Source organism: Alosa sapidissima, chromosome 1 (genome assembly GCF_018492685.1).
Source record: "Alosa sapidissima isolate fAloSap1 chromosome 1, fAloSap1.pri, whole genome shotgun sequence".
Lineage (NCBI taxonomy): Eukaryota > Metazoa > Chordata > Actinopteri > Clupeiformes > Clupeidae > Alosa > Alosa sapidissima.
The window spans coordinates 20674416-20691543 of NC_055957.1; the positions used below are offsets into that span (position 1 = coordinate 20674416).

Below are 17128 nucleotides of genomic sequence, written 5' to 3' on the forward strand. Positions count from 1 at the left end.
CCCAGTAAAGCCCAGGCCTGTTCTGCCACAGCTGTCACCCCTATGTCATCATAGCCACGGCAACAGCCCCGTTACACACACTTCATCTAGCAGCACGGAGGCAACTGTTGGGGCTTGCCTATTGGAATGCAAATCTATTAAAGTTTGAGACATGTTCACTCCAGTCAGTGTAGACTCCACTCACTCACACTCCAGGTAGTGGAACAAGTCTGGGACTTATCACCTTTACAATAACTGCGTTGTTGTAGTGCATGGTGGTTCATCTCCGTTATTGCAGCAATATTCACTAGCACAACTGTGGAGCTTTGTTACTGAGATGAATGTGAGCAGCTAGATTTATGTTGCTGTGCGATTAACAGGTTTATAAGGAAATAAAACATAGAGGAAACATTGTGTTCTTGCTGGTAGCTGGAACACTAAGGTACTAATGGAGTAATGTTCAACTCTCTCCACTTAGGCTGTGGTCAGGAACATTCAGGCCACTTCAGCTTGTCTGCCATAATGTCCTGGACAAATTTACACAGACAGATGTTCTTAAAAACGAGTCTTATTGTTTTCTCTTTTTCTGTCCACCCTCTCTGATTCCCCTTCTTTCCTCCTGTCTCTCTCTCTTTCTTCCTCTCTCTCTTTCAATTTCTCCGTGTCTCCTCACCCCCCCCCCCCCCATCTCCTCCCATCTCCTCCCATCCCCTCCCTTCACCCCCATCAGCCGGCTCGGTGTCGTGCTGCGAGCGCCTGGAGAAGGAGAAGGAGGAGGCGCAGCTGACGTTTGAGGAGACCCTGCAGAAGCTGCGGGAGGAGAACCAGGCAGAGCTCGTGCAGCTGGAGGAGCGGCTCAGGGCCTTCTACTCGGCAGAATGGGACAAGACCCACCAGGCGTACCAGGAGGAGGCCGACAAGTGTCGCGCACTCATGCAGCAACAGGTACAAATTGTGTGCCGTATGTATGTTATGTAAAGGCACTGGCTGCTCACCCCATGGGTAATCCGCCTGCTTGTACACTAGGATATATGTTTTGGATGGCTATAGTATCATTTAGTCTCTGTTCACTTTAAAGTCATTACCTTGATTACTGATGAGTTGAAGCTAGCTCAATTGTAAAGTTTTGTGTGAACTTGTAAGTCAATTTAAACCAAAGAGATTAGTGAATTGTTGCAAACTGTCCTCATGCAGTATAACAAAGAAATAAATGTGAGCTATGGAGCTCCCAGCCCCCAGTGACGATCTGTAGATGCATAGGTGCCCAGAAAAGGGCTTCGGAGCTGGGTTCATGTCAGGGTGACTTATGACTCAATATTGTGCATTCTAATAAGTCTCACCATCCACGCACAGCATTGCACTCTGCTATATGCAATATATGTGACCCTGAGTGCTAAAGATGTATGCAGCTGTAACTGTGATGTGGAAGTTACAATTTCCAGTGATTTAATGGCCTCCTAGCCTGTTGTATTTTAGACATGGAAAGGGCCTGTGCCACTGTGCTCATAAAACAGATGATTTATAGCTGTTGCCATGGCGTTTATTTTCCTTCACTTTCACTGTTGAAATGTAAATGGCGCGTTGGGGCTGGGGCTCTTATCCATCAACCTATTACCATTCTCCGTTGTATAATCAGCCCGTCCATTCTCTGTGTGGCCTGTTGTAACGCTGGCGCTGCATCTTCGTTGTCAGGCCAAATCTGTCGCCAACTGATTACAAAAATGCCACAGGAACATTCTGTGAACTTTGTGCAGACATGCATGGACCTTAAAGGTGTAATTTGTGGGGTCATTTTTTGGAGGTTTCCAATATTCTAATATAATATCACCTAGAAATAGCAACAAAATGTTAAGAATTGACAGTTTTAAAGCAATGTAAAAACACCTATGGTCTGTGTTGCCCAGATATCCACTAAAGACTTGCCCGAGATGGATCCTCTCTATTTTTTTACTTTTCTATTACAATACAAAGACACAAAACATAACAAAACAAGGCACATCACCAGTAAATACAAATAGGCACTTGCAGATATTCCAAATGTATAGATATGGTGGTATGTTTTGCTGTTGGTAACCGACTGCTTCTCATCATGATGAAAAGGACAGGATAACACCAAGGAGTGACGTATAGTGAATATTTACATGCACAGACAGACACACGTTCATATAGAATGCTCTGACTTTTAAAAATGTGATCAGTGATCTTATTGTAAATAAATAAATAAATGATGTGTGTGTGTGTGTGTGTGTGTGTGTGTGTGTGTGTGTGTGTGTGTGTATATATATATATATACACACACACATCAATTTTATTTATATGTGTATATATACACATATAAATAAAACCGTAGACTATAAAGCCACAATGAAATCTTCCCCCTCCAAAAACTCCATAAATGAGCTCCAAATCTTCACAAAAGAATTCACAAAAAATACCCTGTAACAACATGTGCAAGTTTCTCTAGGGCAAAGCATTGCAGCAGTCCTTCAACTCGGCTGCACTTGTTTGGTCTGTAAACAGATTTCCATGACCGTGCAATTTATGTTTAGCTTCAAGAAGACAAAATATAACCATCTTCTTCCTTCTATTGTTTTATGTCCAGCTTGCCAGGTAACATCCAAAAATTCAAAGTTTGGGACATAGTGGAAATAGTTCATTGATTAACATAGATACAATTGAAATAATCTTTTTACTTCTTACTTCAGTAGCGCTCAAGAAGGCCCTGGATGCGTTCAACACACCTCACATCCTACAAAAATGTCCACCTGGCCCCTTTAAAACGACTGCATTGATACAGAGACACGGATGTGAAAAACAGACGTAGTGTTGGTGTTTGCTGTTGAGTAGCTGGTGGCTCAGTCTTGCCCTCTTCCCCTGGCAGGTGGAGGATGTTCGATCCAAACAAGAGGCTCATCGGCAGGAACAGGAAGCCATCCATGCCCAACAGATGGAGACTCTCAAACAGCAGAATGAAGCAATCCTGCAGGGTAAGCCTGCATCCCCCGCCAGCACTCCTTCTCCACATCCCATATACAGTGTCTGTCTGTCGGTCTGTCTGTCTATAATAGTGCACACACCATAAAATATGTATTGAATAAATAATCAAGTTTTTTTTTTTTGCGTCCTCAGAGCTTCAGAAGACTCATGAGCAAAACATGAATGCCTTGGACAAGACTCTCAAAGACTCGGAGGCATCTCTCTCTGTAAGTTCATTTTACTTGGAGCTATCTAGTAGGGCTGTTTTCTGCAGTTTTCTGTGCTAAAAGACAAAACATGCCTTTACCTTTACAACTGCCAATCATAAGTCATTTTGGGGGGCAACAAGTCTGTTTTAGCACGACTCTCACGTAGCCTTAGGGCATGTGTAGCATGCCAAATGAAATATGGCATGTTCGGTGGGTCTTCTCTCTATGCAAATTAACACTGACCTTTATAACTCTCGCCAGCGACAAATTGAGGAGCTAGCAATGGAAAACAACGAGCTCAAGACGAAACTCCAAGCTGAGGAGGAAAGGAGGAGGATACTGTCTGAGAAGAGTCAGGTAAGGGAAACGTTCTGGATTTTACATGCACTCTCTGATATGTTCCCCAAGTAAAAGAGAAATCTGTGTGCAACAACCACTGATGCCCAGAATTCTAGTTACACATTGTATCCCTCAAAAATGTGGATGCAGCTTCTAACCTGGATTGAAAACTATTGTGCGGTAGACCTCATGTATTCATGAAGCATGCCATGCTAAGTCTCTTTGCAGCAGCACCTTCTACTGGGTTGAAATGGAACTGCACACTGCATAGTAATACTGAATGAGAAACCCAAGTCAATACCAGTACAGATCAAGTACTTTGTGTCCCTTGTCACTCATGTCCGCGGCCCTCTCTTCCCTCTCTCTCCTGTTCCCACCATCCTCTGCCCTCTCTCTCCTGTTCCCACCATCCTCTGCCCTCTCTCTCCTGTTCCCACCCTCTGCCCTCTCTCTCCTGTTCCCACCATCCTCTTCCCTCTCTCTCCTGTTCCCATCCTCTCTTCCCTCTCTCTCCTGTTCTCTCTCTCTCTCCTGTTCCCATCCTCTCTCCCCTCTCTCTCCTGTTCCCACCATCCTCTTCCCTCTCTCTCCTGTTCTCTCTCTCTCTCCTGTTCCCATCCTCTCTTCCCTCTCTCTCCTGTTCTCTCTCTCTCTCTCTCTCCTGTTCCCATCCTCTCTTCTCTCTCTCTCCTGTTCCCATCCTCTCTGTGTAGAAGGATGCCCACACGCTGTACCTGGAGCAAGAACTAGAGAGTCTGAAGGTCGTCCTGGAGATGAAGACTCAGCAGCTTCATCAGCAGGACAAAAAGCTCATGCAGATGGATAAGATAGTGAGTCTTCAAGTCTGTTTTACCTGTGTGAGACACACACACACACACACACACACACACACACAGAGACAGAGACAGAGACAGAGACAGAGACAGAGACAGAGAGAGAAAGTAAATTAAGCCTCATCTTTTCACAACTAAAATAAGAGGATATTCTAAGTCTTAAGTATTATTAGTGTGCATGAAGAGATGGGTGGCTCCAGCATTCAATCTTTAAAACGTTATAAATCATTCATAGCAGCTCACCATCTGCAGTGCAGCCATTTTTCAAAGCAGTCAGGGAGGCTCATGGAAATATTGTGAACTTGGTGCCCAAGTGCAGAAAAGGCGACTCTGTATGACTGAGCCGTGAGGAGTAGCATACACCAGGTCTTAGTGCAGACTGCTTGTCAATAAAATACTTCAATTTGCCACATTATTATATCAATCAGAAAAAAAAAACATTTAATTTTTCAGCCAACACAATTTGAATAAACATTTCATTTATTATTATTAATTAATGGGATTTCTAGGATTTAAAATATCGTTTGTGGATGGTTAGCAGTTACTGCCAGCACTTGTGGTCAGGCACTGACAGGTAACTGTGTTGCCTTTCAGAAGAGGGTGTGGCGTTCCGACTTAACCACAGGAGTGCTTCCATTTCAAAAGAGTGTTTTTGTTTGAGTGTTTGTTTTGCTACTTAGTAGCGTGACAAGAGGTGTCTTGGCTTCAGGTCAGAAACCACAAACAGGTTTTAAATGATAATTTTCCACGGGAGCTCTCTGAAGGCTTAAGTACCTCATCCAGATTGCTCTGAACATGCAAGGCCCTGTAGCCAAGCTGTATCCGGCCATATGATTGGAGTTGCTTAGTTTTTGTTTTGTTGTCTTTGATGTGTTCCACCTCTGAACGATTTGCATGTTGAAAGCTAAATTTGCTGTGCTGTGTTGATTGGCAGGTGGAGACAAACGCGAAGCTGGAGGAATGCCTTAACAAGGTGCAGCAGGAAAATGAGGACTACAGAGCCAGGATGGACAAACACCAAGCGCTGTCCAGGTAAGAAAACCATGAAGTCCATACACACAAACACACACTCTCTCTCTTTCTCTCTCTCTCTCTCTCTCTCTCTCTCTCTCTCTCCCTCCCATACTCGCAAAGACACATGCAACCTTATACACACAATGCTTTTCACTTTTAACATTTCCCCAACTAAATCTAAAGTCGTATGAGACTATGTGGTTACAGAGGAATGTGTGTGTCCACTCCATGCATCTGAGCGGGGGGTGGGGTTAACGTGTCTTACACCCTTAAGTGTGGTTATGTAAAAGGGTTGTGTGTGCACGTGTGCTGCTATGTAACTTTACCCGAATGTGTTCATGTTTTTCTGACCGCCTCTCTCTCTCTCTCCTCTCTCCATTCTTTCCTTTCTCTCCCGATCCTTTCTCTACTCTCACTCCCGCACTCCTGTCTCTGTCTCTCTGTCGCCACCTGCAGGCAGCTCTCCACCGAGCAGGCCATGCTACAGCAGACCTTGCAGAAGGAGTCCAAGGTCAACAAGCGTCTGTCCATGGAGAACGAGGAACTCCTGTGGAAGCTGCACAACGGTGACCTGAGCAGTCCGCGCCGCCTCTCGCCCACCTCGCCCTTCCACTCACCCCGCAACTCAGCGTCCTTCCCCACAGCCCCCCTCTCCCCAAGATAACCCCCCCCCCCCCCCCCCCCCGCGCGCGCCCCCCCCCCCGGACACCAATACCCCAGCCCTGGGCGCCCAACGCCTCCAAAGACTCAACAACCTCACCCGGACACCTTACACCCCTGTATTCCTTAAAACTCTTCCATCCAAAGCTATCCCCCCCAAAAAAACAAACCCCGAACGGACTTCCTTTTTATTATGTGAAGCCGTTCACATCTCTTCTCATTGTACATTTTCTTGTAGACTTTTAAGACTCTATAAAGAGTTGATCCCAAATAAAGGGTGGGAGAGAGCCAGAGACAATGTTGCACGGATGCACTTAAGGAGACAGGGACTGCCCACCCCCACGCTCTCCGGCCTTTTTCTCCGACTGAACGAAAGGAGAGGAGGAACGAGAAGAAGAAGAGAGGATATGGTGAACCTCAGGGCTTGTATATAGTGTCTTGCCTGTTTGAACTTTCAACTCAAGTTTTATTTTTGAATTAGATTTTTCATTTCAGCAGGTTTTGTGTACTGTGTCTAAGCAACGGGGATGATCCTGCTAATTAGTAATTTGTGCTTAGAACACTAAATTGGGATAATGCAAAAGTAATTCAAACCTGTAATCAGTTTTGTGTTTGGAAAATTTCTTTTTTTTTTTTTTCAAGATTACTAACTGTGTTATGCCCTAGACTTTTAAATCCCTCAGACACACAAAATATGTGAGGAGTAAAATAAGTAAAGTTGTACCCAATCCAACATCTCTACCTTGTAATCAGACTGTAGAATGTACTTCCCTGGATATTTTGATTTCTTTCCAGAATGTTCTTTATCCATAACACTGTGTTAAGGGAATAAATCCCTTTTCCCCACCCAGAGTGACCTGCTTTCCACATTTATTTTGATTTTGAACTCAATAAATACAGTGCTATGAAACCTGGAAAATACACATGAAGATGTCTCTTTTTTGATACCTTATTAGTTACAATGAGTGTCTGAGTTTTCATGTCTAAGGTGAGAAGAAATAATGTGTGTACAGTGGTGTGTGTGTGTGTGTGCAGGATCATGTAAATGTATGGAGTTGTGTGTGATATGACATAACCAACAGGTATCTTGTCAGCCTCTGGAAGCACTCACACACACTTTACTGCTTGATTGACTGGCTGATGATTCAGTCATTCTTACATGCATTACTCAATCATATCTTGGAAATCTATGAATGAATACGAAAGGAGGAATATTTGCTCCCCCAGTTTCAAAAGGCTTGCATCGGCCCTGCACCTATGAAGAACTGCACCTCTCTGAAATCACCACCAGGCAGAATCCTCACCTTCTTTGTCCGTGGAGATACTCAGGGCACTTCCTGAATACCATAAATGGAAACGCTGAATATATTCCATTCACAAATCCACAGAGGCTTGCATTTATCTATGCATGTTCTTCCTCTTTAGGAAATGGAGAATCTTTATACCAGGATGAGGATGTGCCTGGCCATCATTTCATTTGTGATGGCTGACTTAAATCCTCCACTCCTTTTCCTCCCTTCCCTTCCTGTCATGTTTCATGCCTTTTATAGGATGTGCTCTTGCATATTACAGCAGGACTCTTTCAAGCCTCTTCACAACATTTTAACAGAACCTTGGAAGTCAACCATACTGCACAAGAAAAGGCTAAAATCCTATTTTCAGTAGAGTAAAGCTCTTTTGACAGATCATCAGTACCATGAGGCTATTTCTGCTTTTGGCTTGTAGTGTTCTGGCATTTTGAACAGATTTAATGTTTTAGTTGCCAAACAGAGCTCGTTAGGCCGTGTAAATGCAGACTTGCTCTTCTTCGCCTGACCATTTAAATGTCATAAACAGACAGAGCATCCTGTCCCACAGCCATGAAATGCCCTTCCAAACATATGGCAAAAAGGGTTATGCTGCCATTTGAAGAGGTTCATTTTATTTTTCACTGCTGTATGTATGAAGGTGATGTTGTATGTATCAATGATGTATGTATGAAGGCACATTTCATTTTACTGTAGTAATCACATTTTGCCATTTCATCAAGTTTGAGTCACTGAACTCAAAGAGTATTTTGAATAGCCTACAATCTGTTTGAAAAATACATTCAGTTAGTGTTGATGCATGCAGGGTTATTTTATTAATCATCTGACAAATATAGTGTGCTCAACTGCCAGAACACCTTTCACTGATTAACGTCAGTTCGGTTCATGCTCTGCTTTGGACTCTTCAAATCCCTCTGGGCGGATCATCATGACCACAGATTTGATGGAGTACCAGTAGCCATGCCAGGTGTACCACACAACCCCATCATCTGTCACTGCCTGGTAGGGGCCGTTGTAGTAATGACCATTTAAATTACCAGAGTGACATCTAGTGGACAAAATTGGAATTCAATTTGATTAGGTGATGCTCTTTGTGGGTGCATACATTTCATTACATACTTGCATACTAGCATTATTAGTGTAGGCATTTTGTGTGTTCTCTGGGATTCCAGTGTACCCAGAACAAGATTTATTTTACAATGCAGATGTCAAAAGTTGCACTTTTCACTAGAGGAGGTCTCTCTTGTGATACCTGCTGAACCACCATCCAGACTTGTCCTGGTGAATACACTGTGGATCCTCCTCATGGCTGTTGTGATCATATGTGCTGAAGTTCAGACCTTGGTGGTCATCACTCTGTGGTCTCTCAGGGTGGGGGTGCGCATCAACCAAAGCATCACCTGCATTTCCCTTGTAGTCACCCACCTGCAATTCATACTCATCCTGACAAAAGACACAACACTCTCACGTCGATTAAAAAGTACATTAATGGATCTATGTGTCTGTACAAATTATATTTTCAGTGTTGTTATTATTTGTATTTCTGGCTTTGGCTCAACACAAACAAACACATCATTCATTACTAAATATCGTCAACATCAGTGCAAGTCCCTGCTTGCTTTCGCAGTTCAGGCTATTTTGGTCTATGCTGCAAAAATACATTATAATGCCATTCCTTAATAGTTCTAGGTATCGCTGCAAGCTTGAAAAGTCAATTCTCCCACCACCCTAGCCAATCAGCTGTAAGATACAAGATGGCCTTGTCTGTTTAAATCACATCAAGCTCCTAAGCCCACAAAGACATAATATACTGAACTGGAATATACACAAATGAGGGACATCACACAGTACATGGGAAATGTTTGACATTCAACCAACCAATCAAAATCAAGCCACACACTCACACCTTTTCATCTCCAACTTTGACATTTTTGTATTCAGCAAAGCGTGGGATACCATCAAAGTCCTCCATTTTTATCTTGAGTTTATAATTGCCTGTGAATGACATCAAAAGATCAGATCAGAAAATGAATAATAAAACATTTGACCACCAGTGCCCTTTAATCTCCTACCCTGTGATGTGAGGTAGTGTAGGGGGTCATTCCCCAACCAAAACTCCCCATCATTGGAGAGAAGATTCCCAAAGCCATGCTTATACTCCACCCAGGTCCTGTAGGGGGAAAAGAGGAAGGGCATACTGTAGTACTTTTCACTATAGCTGCTACAGTATTCTGCTAAAATGCTTTTTCAAAACATTGTTTCAGTTACTGTATATTCTATATTCAAATATCTGTTATCTGTAACATTATTTGTGCAAGGCATGCGTGCTCTGCTGTTATGCAACATTTTGTGTGTGTATATATCTACACCTTTTGTTAGAAATAGTGCATTTGAGAGATCATTTGTGTGACTCCCATGCATTTCTAGATATAACATGATCTATTATAATAACAATGAATGACACATAAATGGCCAAAAATTATGAAATTGTTAAAGGTCTGTTGTTTATTTATCTGTCTAATGTGTTTAGTCATAGTCTATTAAAAATGTACAATTATACAGGGGGGAAATGGCTGCATTGTCTCTCTTATCTGTAACAGTGTATCCCCTCTAGTCACATAAGAGAAAGTTTGTTGTGTTTTCCCCAGATGTTCCCTGGTAAAGAGCCCCACCTGTCAAAGGACTCCTGTCCATCTTTCCTCCTCTGAAACACGGTCCAGCCTCCACCATCACTCATGTCACAGAACACCATGACAGAGGTCGGGGATTGCTTTGGCTTAATCATGTACACACCGCTGACCAAGTTCCCATCCTCAAACACCTGTGAGCAGTCTGGCAACAGACAACCGCAAACACTCCTAAAGCTTTTACATCAGCGATATTAGGTGATAGAAGCCTCAGAGAAAGGAACTCACAAACTACAAAAGCAGCATTCCAAGTCATGAAGGGGTAAATATGAAATGAATCTAAACTCTGAAGCAAAATCTCCTATCACATTCATATAATTTTGAGGTGCTTTATCTGGTACCCTGGTCATAATTGACGAGAATGAGTGCGCAATGTTTATTCATTTCTTGGCAAACGTATTGTGTAGTTGTTTTTTACCATACAAATTAGAGTATGTAATTTATTAATCTGTTATTTATTGTATCAAATAAGGTTCAGCAAATTCAATCCAGCAGAACTAATTGACATCACGTCATGCCTGACTTCCATTCCATTCTTTTCGCAACATTATACCACAAAAAAAGCTTTTTTTTTTTAAATAAAAAGTCAATTGAACAGTATGTGTTGCTACCAAAATATCATAATTGATATATTTTCCTTGAATGTGTCTGACCTGTGTACTCTGGCACACTGCCTGTCTGGGGCTGGACGATTTGCTTTTGGAGAACGTCAGGAATGCGCTGGTGACCTGTGCTGGTCTGACTCAGCTGGTCCTGGAGCTGCTGAATGTACTCTTTCATTTGGAGAAGCTGGGATTGGAGCCAGTGCACCTCATCCTGGCAGCTAGCTGGTACAGGCACCTGATGCTGCTGCACAGGAGCCTGGTGCGCACACACACACACACACACACACACACACACACACACACACAAATACCAACAAAACCAAATACATAAATAAATACCAAATAAATCATTTCCAGTATACATATGTTATGCATATACAGTATAAGACAGTGGATTTTGCACTTAATATAACAACAACACACAAAGTATTGCGTAGCCTTTGAACAAACTAAATTCTAAAGATAGGCCTACTGTAGAGAAATCTATTGACACACCTTTAACTATAATCTTTCACAAATTCAAACACCTTATATAATTGTATGTCTGGGAATCAGAAATTCTAAAGTCAAATTATATTCATTAGGCATTGTATTTAAGCCACTTATTCACTGTTTAAATAAAATACATACTTACCGACAAGCTATTCTTAAAAATCAGCAAATTTGCAATGAATATAAAATGGAACATGGAAGTCCATAGAGTCCTCATTTTGTCTGGATGAACCATCAATGAGTCTATATTACAAGACTGTTCTTAACACCAGTGGATGAAATGATGCAGGACTAAGTCCTCCCAAGGAATGAGAGTTCCCATCCTCATATTCAGTTATGTCTACTCAGTCTTATCAGAAGGATAGAGTTTAAGGGCATTGTTATGTCTCATTTCCCTAACCTATTGGGAAGTAGGAATTTTGTCCTTGAAAGTTTAATTGAAAACCTCACATTACTCCAACCATGTGAATGCATGCTAAATACATACTTAAATCAGTTCCAAACTGCTAATTAAACCCAAATGAAACAAGATGTACCGCAGAGGGGTACAAAATATGACCGCCGCCCAGTCCTGCACATTATCTCCGCAAAAATAAATCACTCCATACTCTACTCTTGCATGTAAGTGAATGTGTGCATGTTTGTGATTGCTTTTGTGTACATGTGTGCTTCTCTGTGTGTGTTCGCTTGTGAGTGTGTGTGTGTGTGTGTGGGGGGGGATTTATGGTGTGTGTGTGTGTGTGTGTGTGCATGTGCATGCTTGTGTGCGTGTGCATGCCTATGCCTGTGTGTGTGTGTGCTTGTGTGTGCCTGAGTGCGTGTGTGGATGTGTGCGTTTTGATCCGTCACCCACACACCACACCGGCCCCCCTGAAAGCAGGGTAGGCCTGACACAGTTTTCCGTGAATATCTCGAGAACCGTAGGGCCTAGGATGACCAACTTTTTTTGTATGTTGGTCTCAAGGGGGCATGTCAACCCATCCCATATCCACTCATTTCGAAGTATAGCGCCTCCTAGTTAAAAATGAAAAAGCAAAAACAAGGCATTGTAATCGCAGGTATTTTTGGTTGATATGTTCAAAACTGCACAATGTTTGAAGTGTGGGATCACTATAACACCCTCTGAATGCTTCCAAGTTTTGTGAAATTCCGTTCATGGGGGCCATACAATAAATTAATATATGTGTACATTTACATCAATCGGACTGTAGATGGCCGGACACGGTATTCTGTCAATATCTCGAGAACCGTAGGGCCTAGGATGATCAAATTAAATGATATGTTGGTCTCCAGGGGCCATGTCAACACATCCCATATCCACTCATTTGAAGTGTAGCGCCACCTAGTTAAAAATTAAAACAATGTGTTGTAATCACAGGTATCTCTGGCTGACATGTTTAAAACTGCATACATTTTGAAGTGTAGGATCAATTTGACTCGCTCTGAATGCTCACATACACAGGCACACACACACACACACACGCACACATAAACACATCCATGCCTTGTTTGGCTGTATGTTTTGGATAATTGTATGGTTTAATGGTCCAATGATGCCTATTGGGGCAGGTCTCTTAGCACACTGCCTGATCTATTCCTCCAGAATCTCAGTGTAGCCTCTTGCTTTAGTGTTACTATTTACTTTGAAATTGCATTTCGGTCGTTGCTTTTACCTTACCATTACTTTACGCATGCCAGTTATGTATCCACCAGCTGCCTGCCTGCAGCCTACTTCCAAAACTCCAAAGCTGCTTGCTGTCAGATTTGGTTCTGAGGGCACAAGTTCAGTGTATCAACAACAACAGTTTATGTTCAATAACAGTTTATGTGATGTGTTTGTGTTAATCAATTACATTCCCAACAATTTCACAACAGCTAGTTCTGGACCATTCAACTCAGGCTGCGCAGTCGGCACCCGCTTCCTTATTTGGGTTTTGGGTTGCCAGGTTTTAGCCTATGACAAAACGGTTGAAATTTAAACTACAATTTTTTACAACTGTTTACACACGTTTTCAAAACTCTGTGTCTATTTTTCAAAACTCCACACACAAAACCCACAACTTCTCACACAAAATGCAAAATGCCTCAAATCTCCAGCAAAATGACACACAACAATCAAAATGTCACAAACACATCTTTAAACCAAACATTCGCCTCACATTACAAACACTTTTTTCATAATATGACATTTTGGATACATCATGTACACACTGTTGCTCAAAACCTAAAGCTCTTCTGTCTTAGGCTTTCTATATGTATTTCCATACAAGAGTGAAAGTTACGGTATCAACAAAGAGAAGTAAAAAATCCAGCCAGTTACAGTTTTTTTCAACTGCTTACACACTAAATCTTTGCTTGTCACACAATTTTCTAAACATGTCCTCCAAACATCATAACCCGACACCAAATCTGCAAAACCATACACTAATTCTCAGTGTTTGACTCAGTTTTCAATTGACTAAAACACATTTTGCAAAACACAACACACAATTTTCTACCTAACACACAAAATTCTAACAGGAAGTAACTTGATTTCGTTCTTCAAACACAACCCATCAAAATGGCACACTAAATCACCAGTGCTTCACTCTTTCTCTTCACATGTGCAAACACTCTTTACTTTACTGAACACCATCCAATCATTGCCTTAGTATAGGTCTATGAATAGATATACTCTCTATATAGGTATAGACCCTTTCAATCTGCTCCTAGAGGATTTCCGGTTGAAATATTCAGAACCAATGCAGATACTTTGAAAATAGAGAAAATACAGTAATCGGACTTTAGCTTACAGTAATGTTCTACAAAAAGTTGACTTTATTAAAATTTGTCTTTTTACTCTATTTTTGTTTGTCACCATGTTACAGTACCATTAGCTCAATACATTTTTTTGTGCCTCCAGAAAATGGAACGCTTACTGTAGAATTGTTTGTTTCTGCAGTTGAAAGGGTCTATAGGCCTATGAATACATACTGTACACGACCCCCCCCCCCCCCCCCCCCCCACACACACACACACACACACTTGTCTTTAGAAAAAAACAAAATCAGTGTTTTCAAAACTCCATCCACATCTGGTGGTCAGTGTATTCTTCTTTGCTTTTTTTTCTTGTTTGCTGTAAAATATTGTATTCACAACAGCAAATGTTTCAATATTGCTTGCATTTTTACTGTGTATTTCAACTTCTCTTTGTTGATACTGTAACTTTCACTCTTGTATGGAAATACATATAGAAAGCCTAAGACAGAAGAGCTTTAGGTTTTGAGCAACAGTGTGTACATGATGTATCCAAAATGTCATATTATGACAAAAGTGTTTGTAATGTGAAGCGAATGTTTGCTTTAAACATGTGTTTTTGACATTTTGAATGTTGTGTGTCATTTTGCTGGAGATTTGGGGCATTTTGCATTTTGTGTGAGCAGTTGTGGGTTTTGTGTGTGGAGTTTTGAAAAATAGACACAGAGTTTTGAAAACGTGTGTAAACAATTGTAAAAAACTGTAACATGAAAGCCAGTTACCGTATAACAACGGCATACACAGAGATGAGAAGGGTACAGTATGTGTCATGTTATCTACCTCTGGAGGAGAATAAGCTAATTTACCAAAATGTTTGGCATGTTCCTTTGGTGGCCAACACCTCACCAACACTCCTTGGTTGCATTTGCCCTGAAAAGTATTGAACAATGAAAACAACAATGAGGAAAAACCGAACCAGGAAAGCAAATGTATTCTGAAAAGGGGAAAAAATCCTTTAACCATTAGAACCCTAGACTGTTTTAAGGGCATTTTCACTACCTTTAGTTAGAAGCATTTATCCTGGTCATTGCATGCCATACACACATGCTATTGTTTTCAAAGACGTGGCAGACGTACAAATTTCCTCATAACCTCACACAGAGGGACCAGAAAAAACATCTGCTCTGATGAAACTAACAATGCGCCCCCCTTCTTGCACATGGTGAAATGACAAGCAGTCCTCAGGAGGTAGGAAAGTTCAACAGCCTCTATAATCTTAGAGAGGTGCCAAGGGCAAGTTCTGTCATTGCGGTAATGAAATAATACACCCTTATTAGTCACAGAATGTAACGATATGTGCAGTAAACAGAAGTGGAACTTACAGCGCTGACCCATTTAGCCTTCGGTGGCCGAGGGATAATTTCACTTCTGCAAAGTTGTTATCATTGACAATCGCGCCCACACAAGAAGGGCCCTGGATGCCTCTGTAATCTGGGGACCCCTACGTGTTTACATTTACACAGAGGTGTAAAGATCCTGCTTCAGAAAGTAACAGTCCTGCAATGTATTGGTTCAACCAGTACCCTCAACACAGGTGATTTCACCAAAGTCCTTTCAGGCAAGTCCCTCCACTCGGCGGACATATCACAACAAACCAACCTCGCTCCAGCTGCAAGATCACAACACATGATTGGCACGGTGTATTCACAACATACCATATGATTGGCATAATGTATTCACATGTCAACTTTTGGCAGCGGAAGGGGTGGAATATGTGTAGACGACTGCCATGTTTGCGTTACAAACTAACCCCATACATTTGGTTCTTTGAGTAATGTGTCTCCTCATTAGAAAGTCTCTGATTTCACTAGCTCATCTATCTGAGTTGCACCAATTAGATTCAGCAGGTTTAGTGAATGGTTGGAGCAAATATGTGGCAGGACTTTAACTTTCTGAAGCTGGACTTTTACACCTCTGCATTTACATTTATTAATTTAGCTGAGTGCTAAGAGGTAAGTGACTTACAAATGAGAAGTAACATTCAAGCTACATTGCACATCTTGTCTCTGGGTGTACATTGTTGGGGAGAAGTCAACAAAGTGAAACAAATGAGTCAATATGAATTTAATCAGTGCCTTTGTATGTTCAGTTTAAAGTAACACACTGTAGGAATTCAACATACTGGATAGTCCCCATTTAGCACTAAGGGGATTATGCAATTTGTCTAACCGGCAAAAAGTATCATGTTGTTGCCTGCGCAACATTACACAGTGCAATACCAGGCATTCTGGTGCGCATATAGGCAATGCCAGAGATGCCACCCTCTCTGTATTAGTTAGTGTGGCATCAAAATGAGTTTGAAGCTGATATTGTAAAATAACTACATTTTGTTTGATTAGTAAAGCATTTGAAGCACATACTGAAGCCCAGAGAAATCCCCACCACAGAGTTCATCTGGGGGCCATTTCCTGTAAGTGTTGCGGCAGTGTATACAGTATATATTGTAATATCAAAAAACCCTTGGGTTGCTTTGCATAAGCCCTTTGCAGCTGCATTAAGTATATTATAAAGCCTGAATATTACATTATACCAGAAGAAAAATCAACTTGTTAGTTGGCAACTCATGAATTGTGTAGGCATATCAACCACCAGTGTAATTTATTGTAGTGTGTGGTTAATAGTCTTACTATAAAGTATTTTTTATCAATCAATCAGCCGACCAGTCACGATGAGTGTGAACAATTGACACTTTTGATCGAGCCCTTCTGCTGATGAAATGAAGTTGAGATGGTTTTGCTTCATGTCTATCCATGCAGTGATGGGAGAGACAGTTACAGATTTGTCAGCTTCTGTGGGTTCTCTGTAGAAGGGAAAACATGCAAGACATGTGAAACTTCTCTTCAAATTAAGGTTTTCCATGTGACAACAGCCACCCTTACAAAAATGTAATGTTTGCGGCAGATTTGCAGCAAACTTGTGGGTGATTTGTGGGAACCAAATGAGTTCACTAGAAAATATTGCCCGAAGTTTGCCAATGTTGCACTTGCAGGCAATCACAGACACCTGTCTGATTTCCAGTCAGAATCACATGCTCATCTATTGGCCTCCAGTGATTGTTGCCCCCCAAGATGGCGTCGCTACCTCTTTTCACTTGCCTTTGGCTAGTGTCTCCCTTTATGCCCCAGTGTTTAGTTTTAAATGTTCTTTTTTCTGCATTTCTTAATTTATTTTAACTGTAGCCCTTTTGTTTTTGTGCCTTAATTCCTGTATTATTTATTGCACTTTATTGTG

The 17128-nt window shown here is 41.6% G+C and overlaps 2 protein-coding genes across 5 annotated transcripts in view; one reads left to right on the forward strand and one right to left on the reverse strand.

The window, feature by feature from the left end:
- Nucleotides 1–6933, forward strand: part of LOC121712599 (microtubule-associated tumor suppressor 1 homolog) — a 59585-nt gene extending 52652 nt beyond the window's left edge. For all 4 annotated transcript variants that reach the window (XM_042096651.1, XM_042096650.1, XM_042096647.1 and 1 more), the window contains exons 9-15: nucleotides 710–924; nucleotides 2861–2966; nucleotides 3109–3182; nucleotides 3426–3521; nucleotides 4217–4333; nucleotides 5271–5368; nucleotides 5807–6933. In XM_042096651.1, the coding sequence (XP_041952585.1) occupies nucleotides 710–924; nucleotides 2861–2966; nucleotides 3109–3182; nucleotides 3426–3521; nucleotides 4217–4333; nucleotides 5271–5368; nucleotides 5807–6014 (914 nt within the window). In that variant the 3' untranslated portion in view covers nucleotides 6015–6933. The remainder of the gene's footprint in view (nucleotides 1–709; nucleotides 925–2860; nucleotides 2967–3108; nucleotides 3183–3425; nucleotides 3522–4216; nucleotides 4334–5270; nucleotides 5369–5806) is intronic.
- A 1176-nt stretch (nucleotides 6934–8109) lies between these two features.
- On the reverse strand, nucleotides 8110–11395 carry LOC121717364 (fibrinogen-like protein 1). The gene is made up of 7 exons (XM_042102542.1): nucleotides 11244–11395; nucleotides 10658–10865; nucleotides 9990–10149; nucleotides 9390–9487; nucleotides 9224–9312; nucleotides 8570–8760; nucleotides 8110–8365 (listed from the first exon to the last, which is right to left on the reverse strand). Exons 1-7 carry the CDS (start codon nucleotides 11334–11336, stop codon nucleotides 8191–8193), a joined length of 1014 nt encoding a protein of 337 aa, XP_041958476.1. The 5' UTR covers nucleotides 11337–11395; the 3' UTR covers nucleotides 8110–8190.
- Between the last annotated feature and the right edge of the window lie 5733 nt (nucleotides 11396–17128).

Excerpts from the sequence above, each read along its gene's own strand:
- LOC121717364 (XM_042102542.1), bottom strand. The coding sequence starts at position 11,336 with ATGGTTCATCCAGACAAAATGAGGACTCTATGGACTTCCATGTTCCAT. Across the intron at positions 10,866-11,243 it reads TTTTTAAGAATAGCTTGTCG|GCTCCTGTGCAGCAGCATCA; the intron begins GTAAGTATGTAT and ends TGTGCGCACCAG. Across the intron at positions 9,488-9,989 it reads GGACAGGAGTCCTTTGACAG|GACCTGGGTGGAGTATAAGC; the intron begins GTGGGGCTCTTT and ends TTCCCCCTACAG.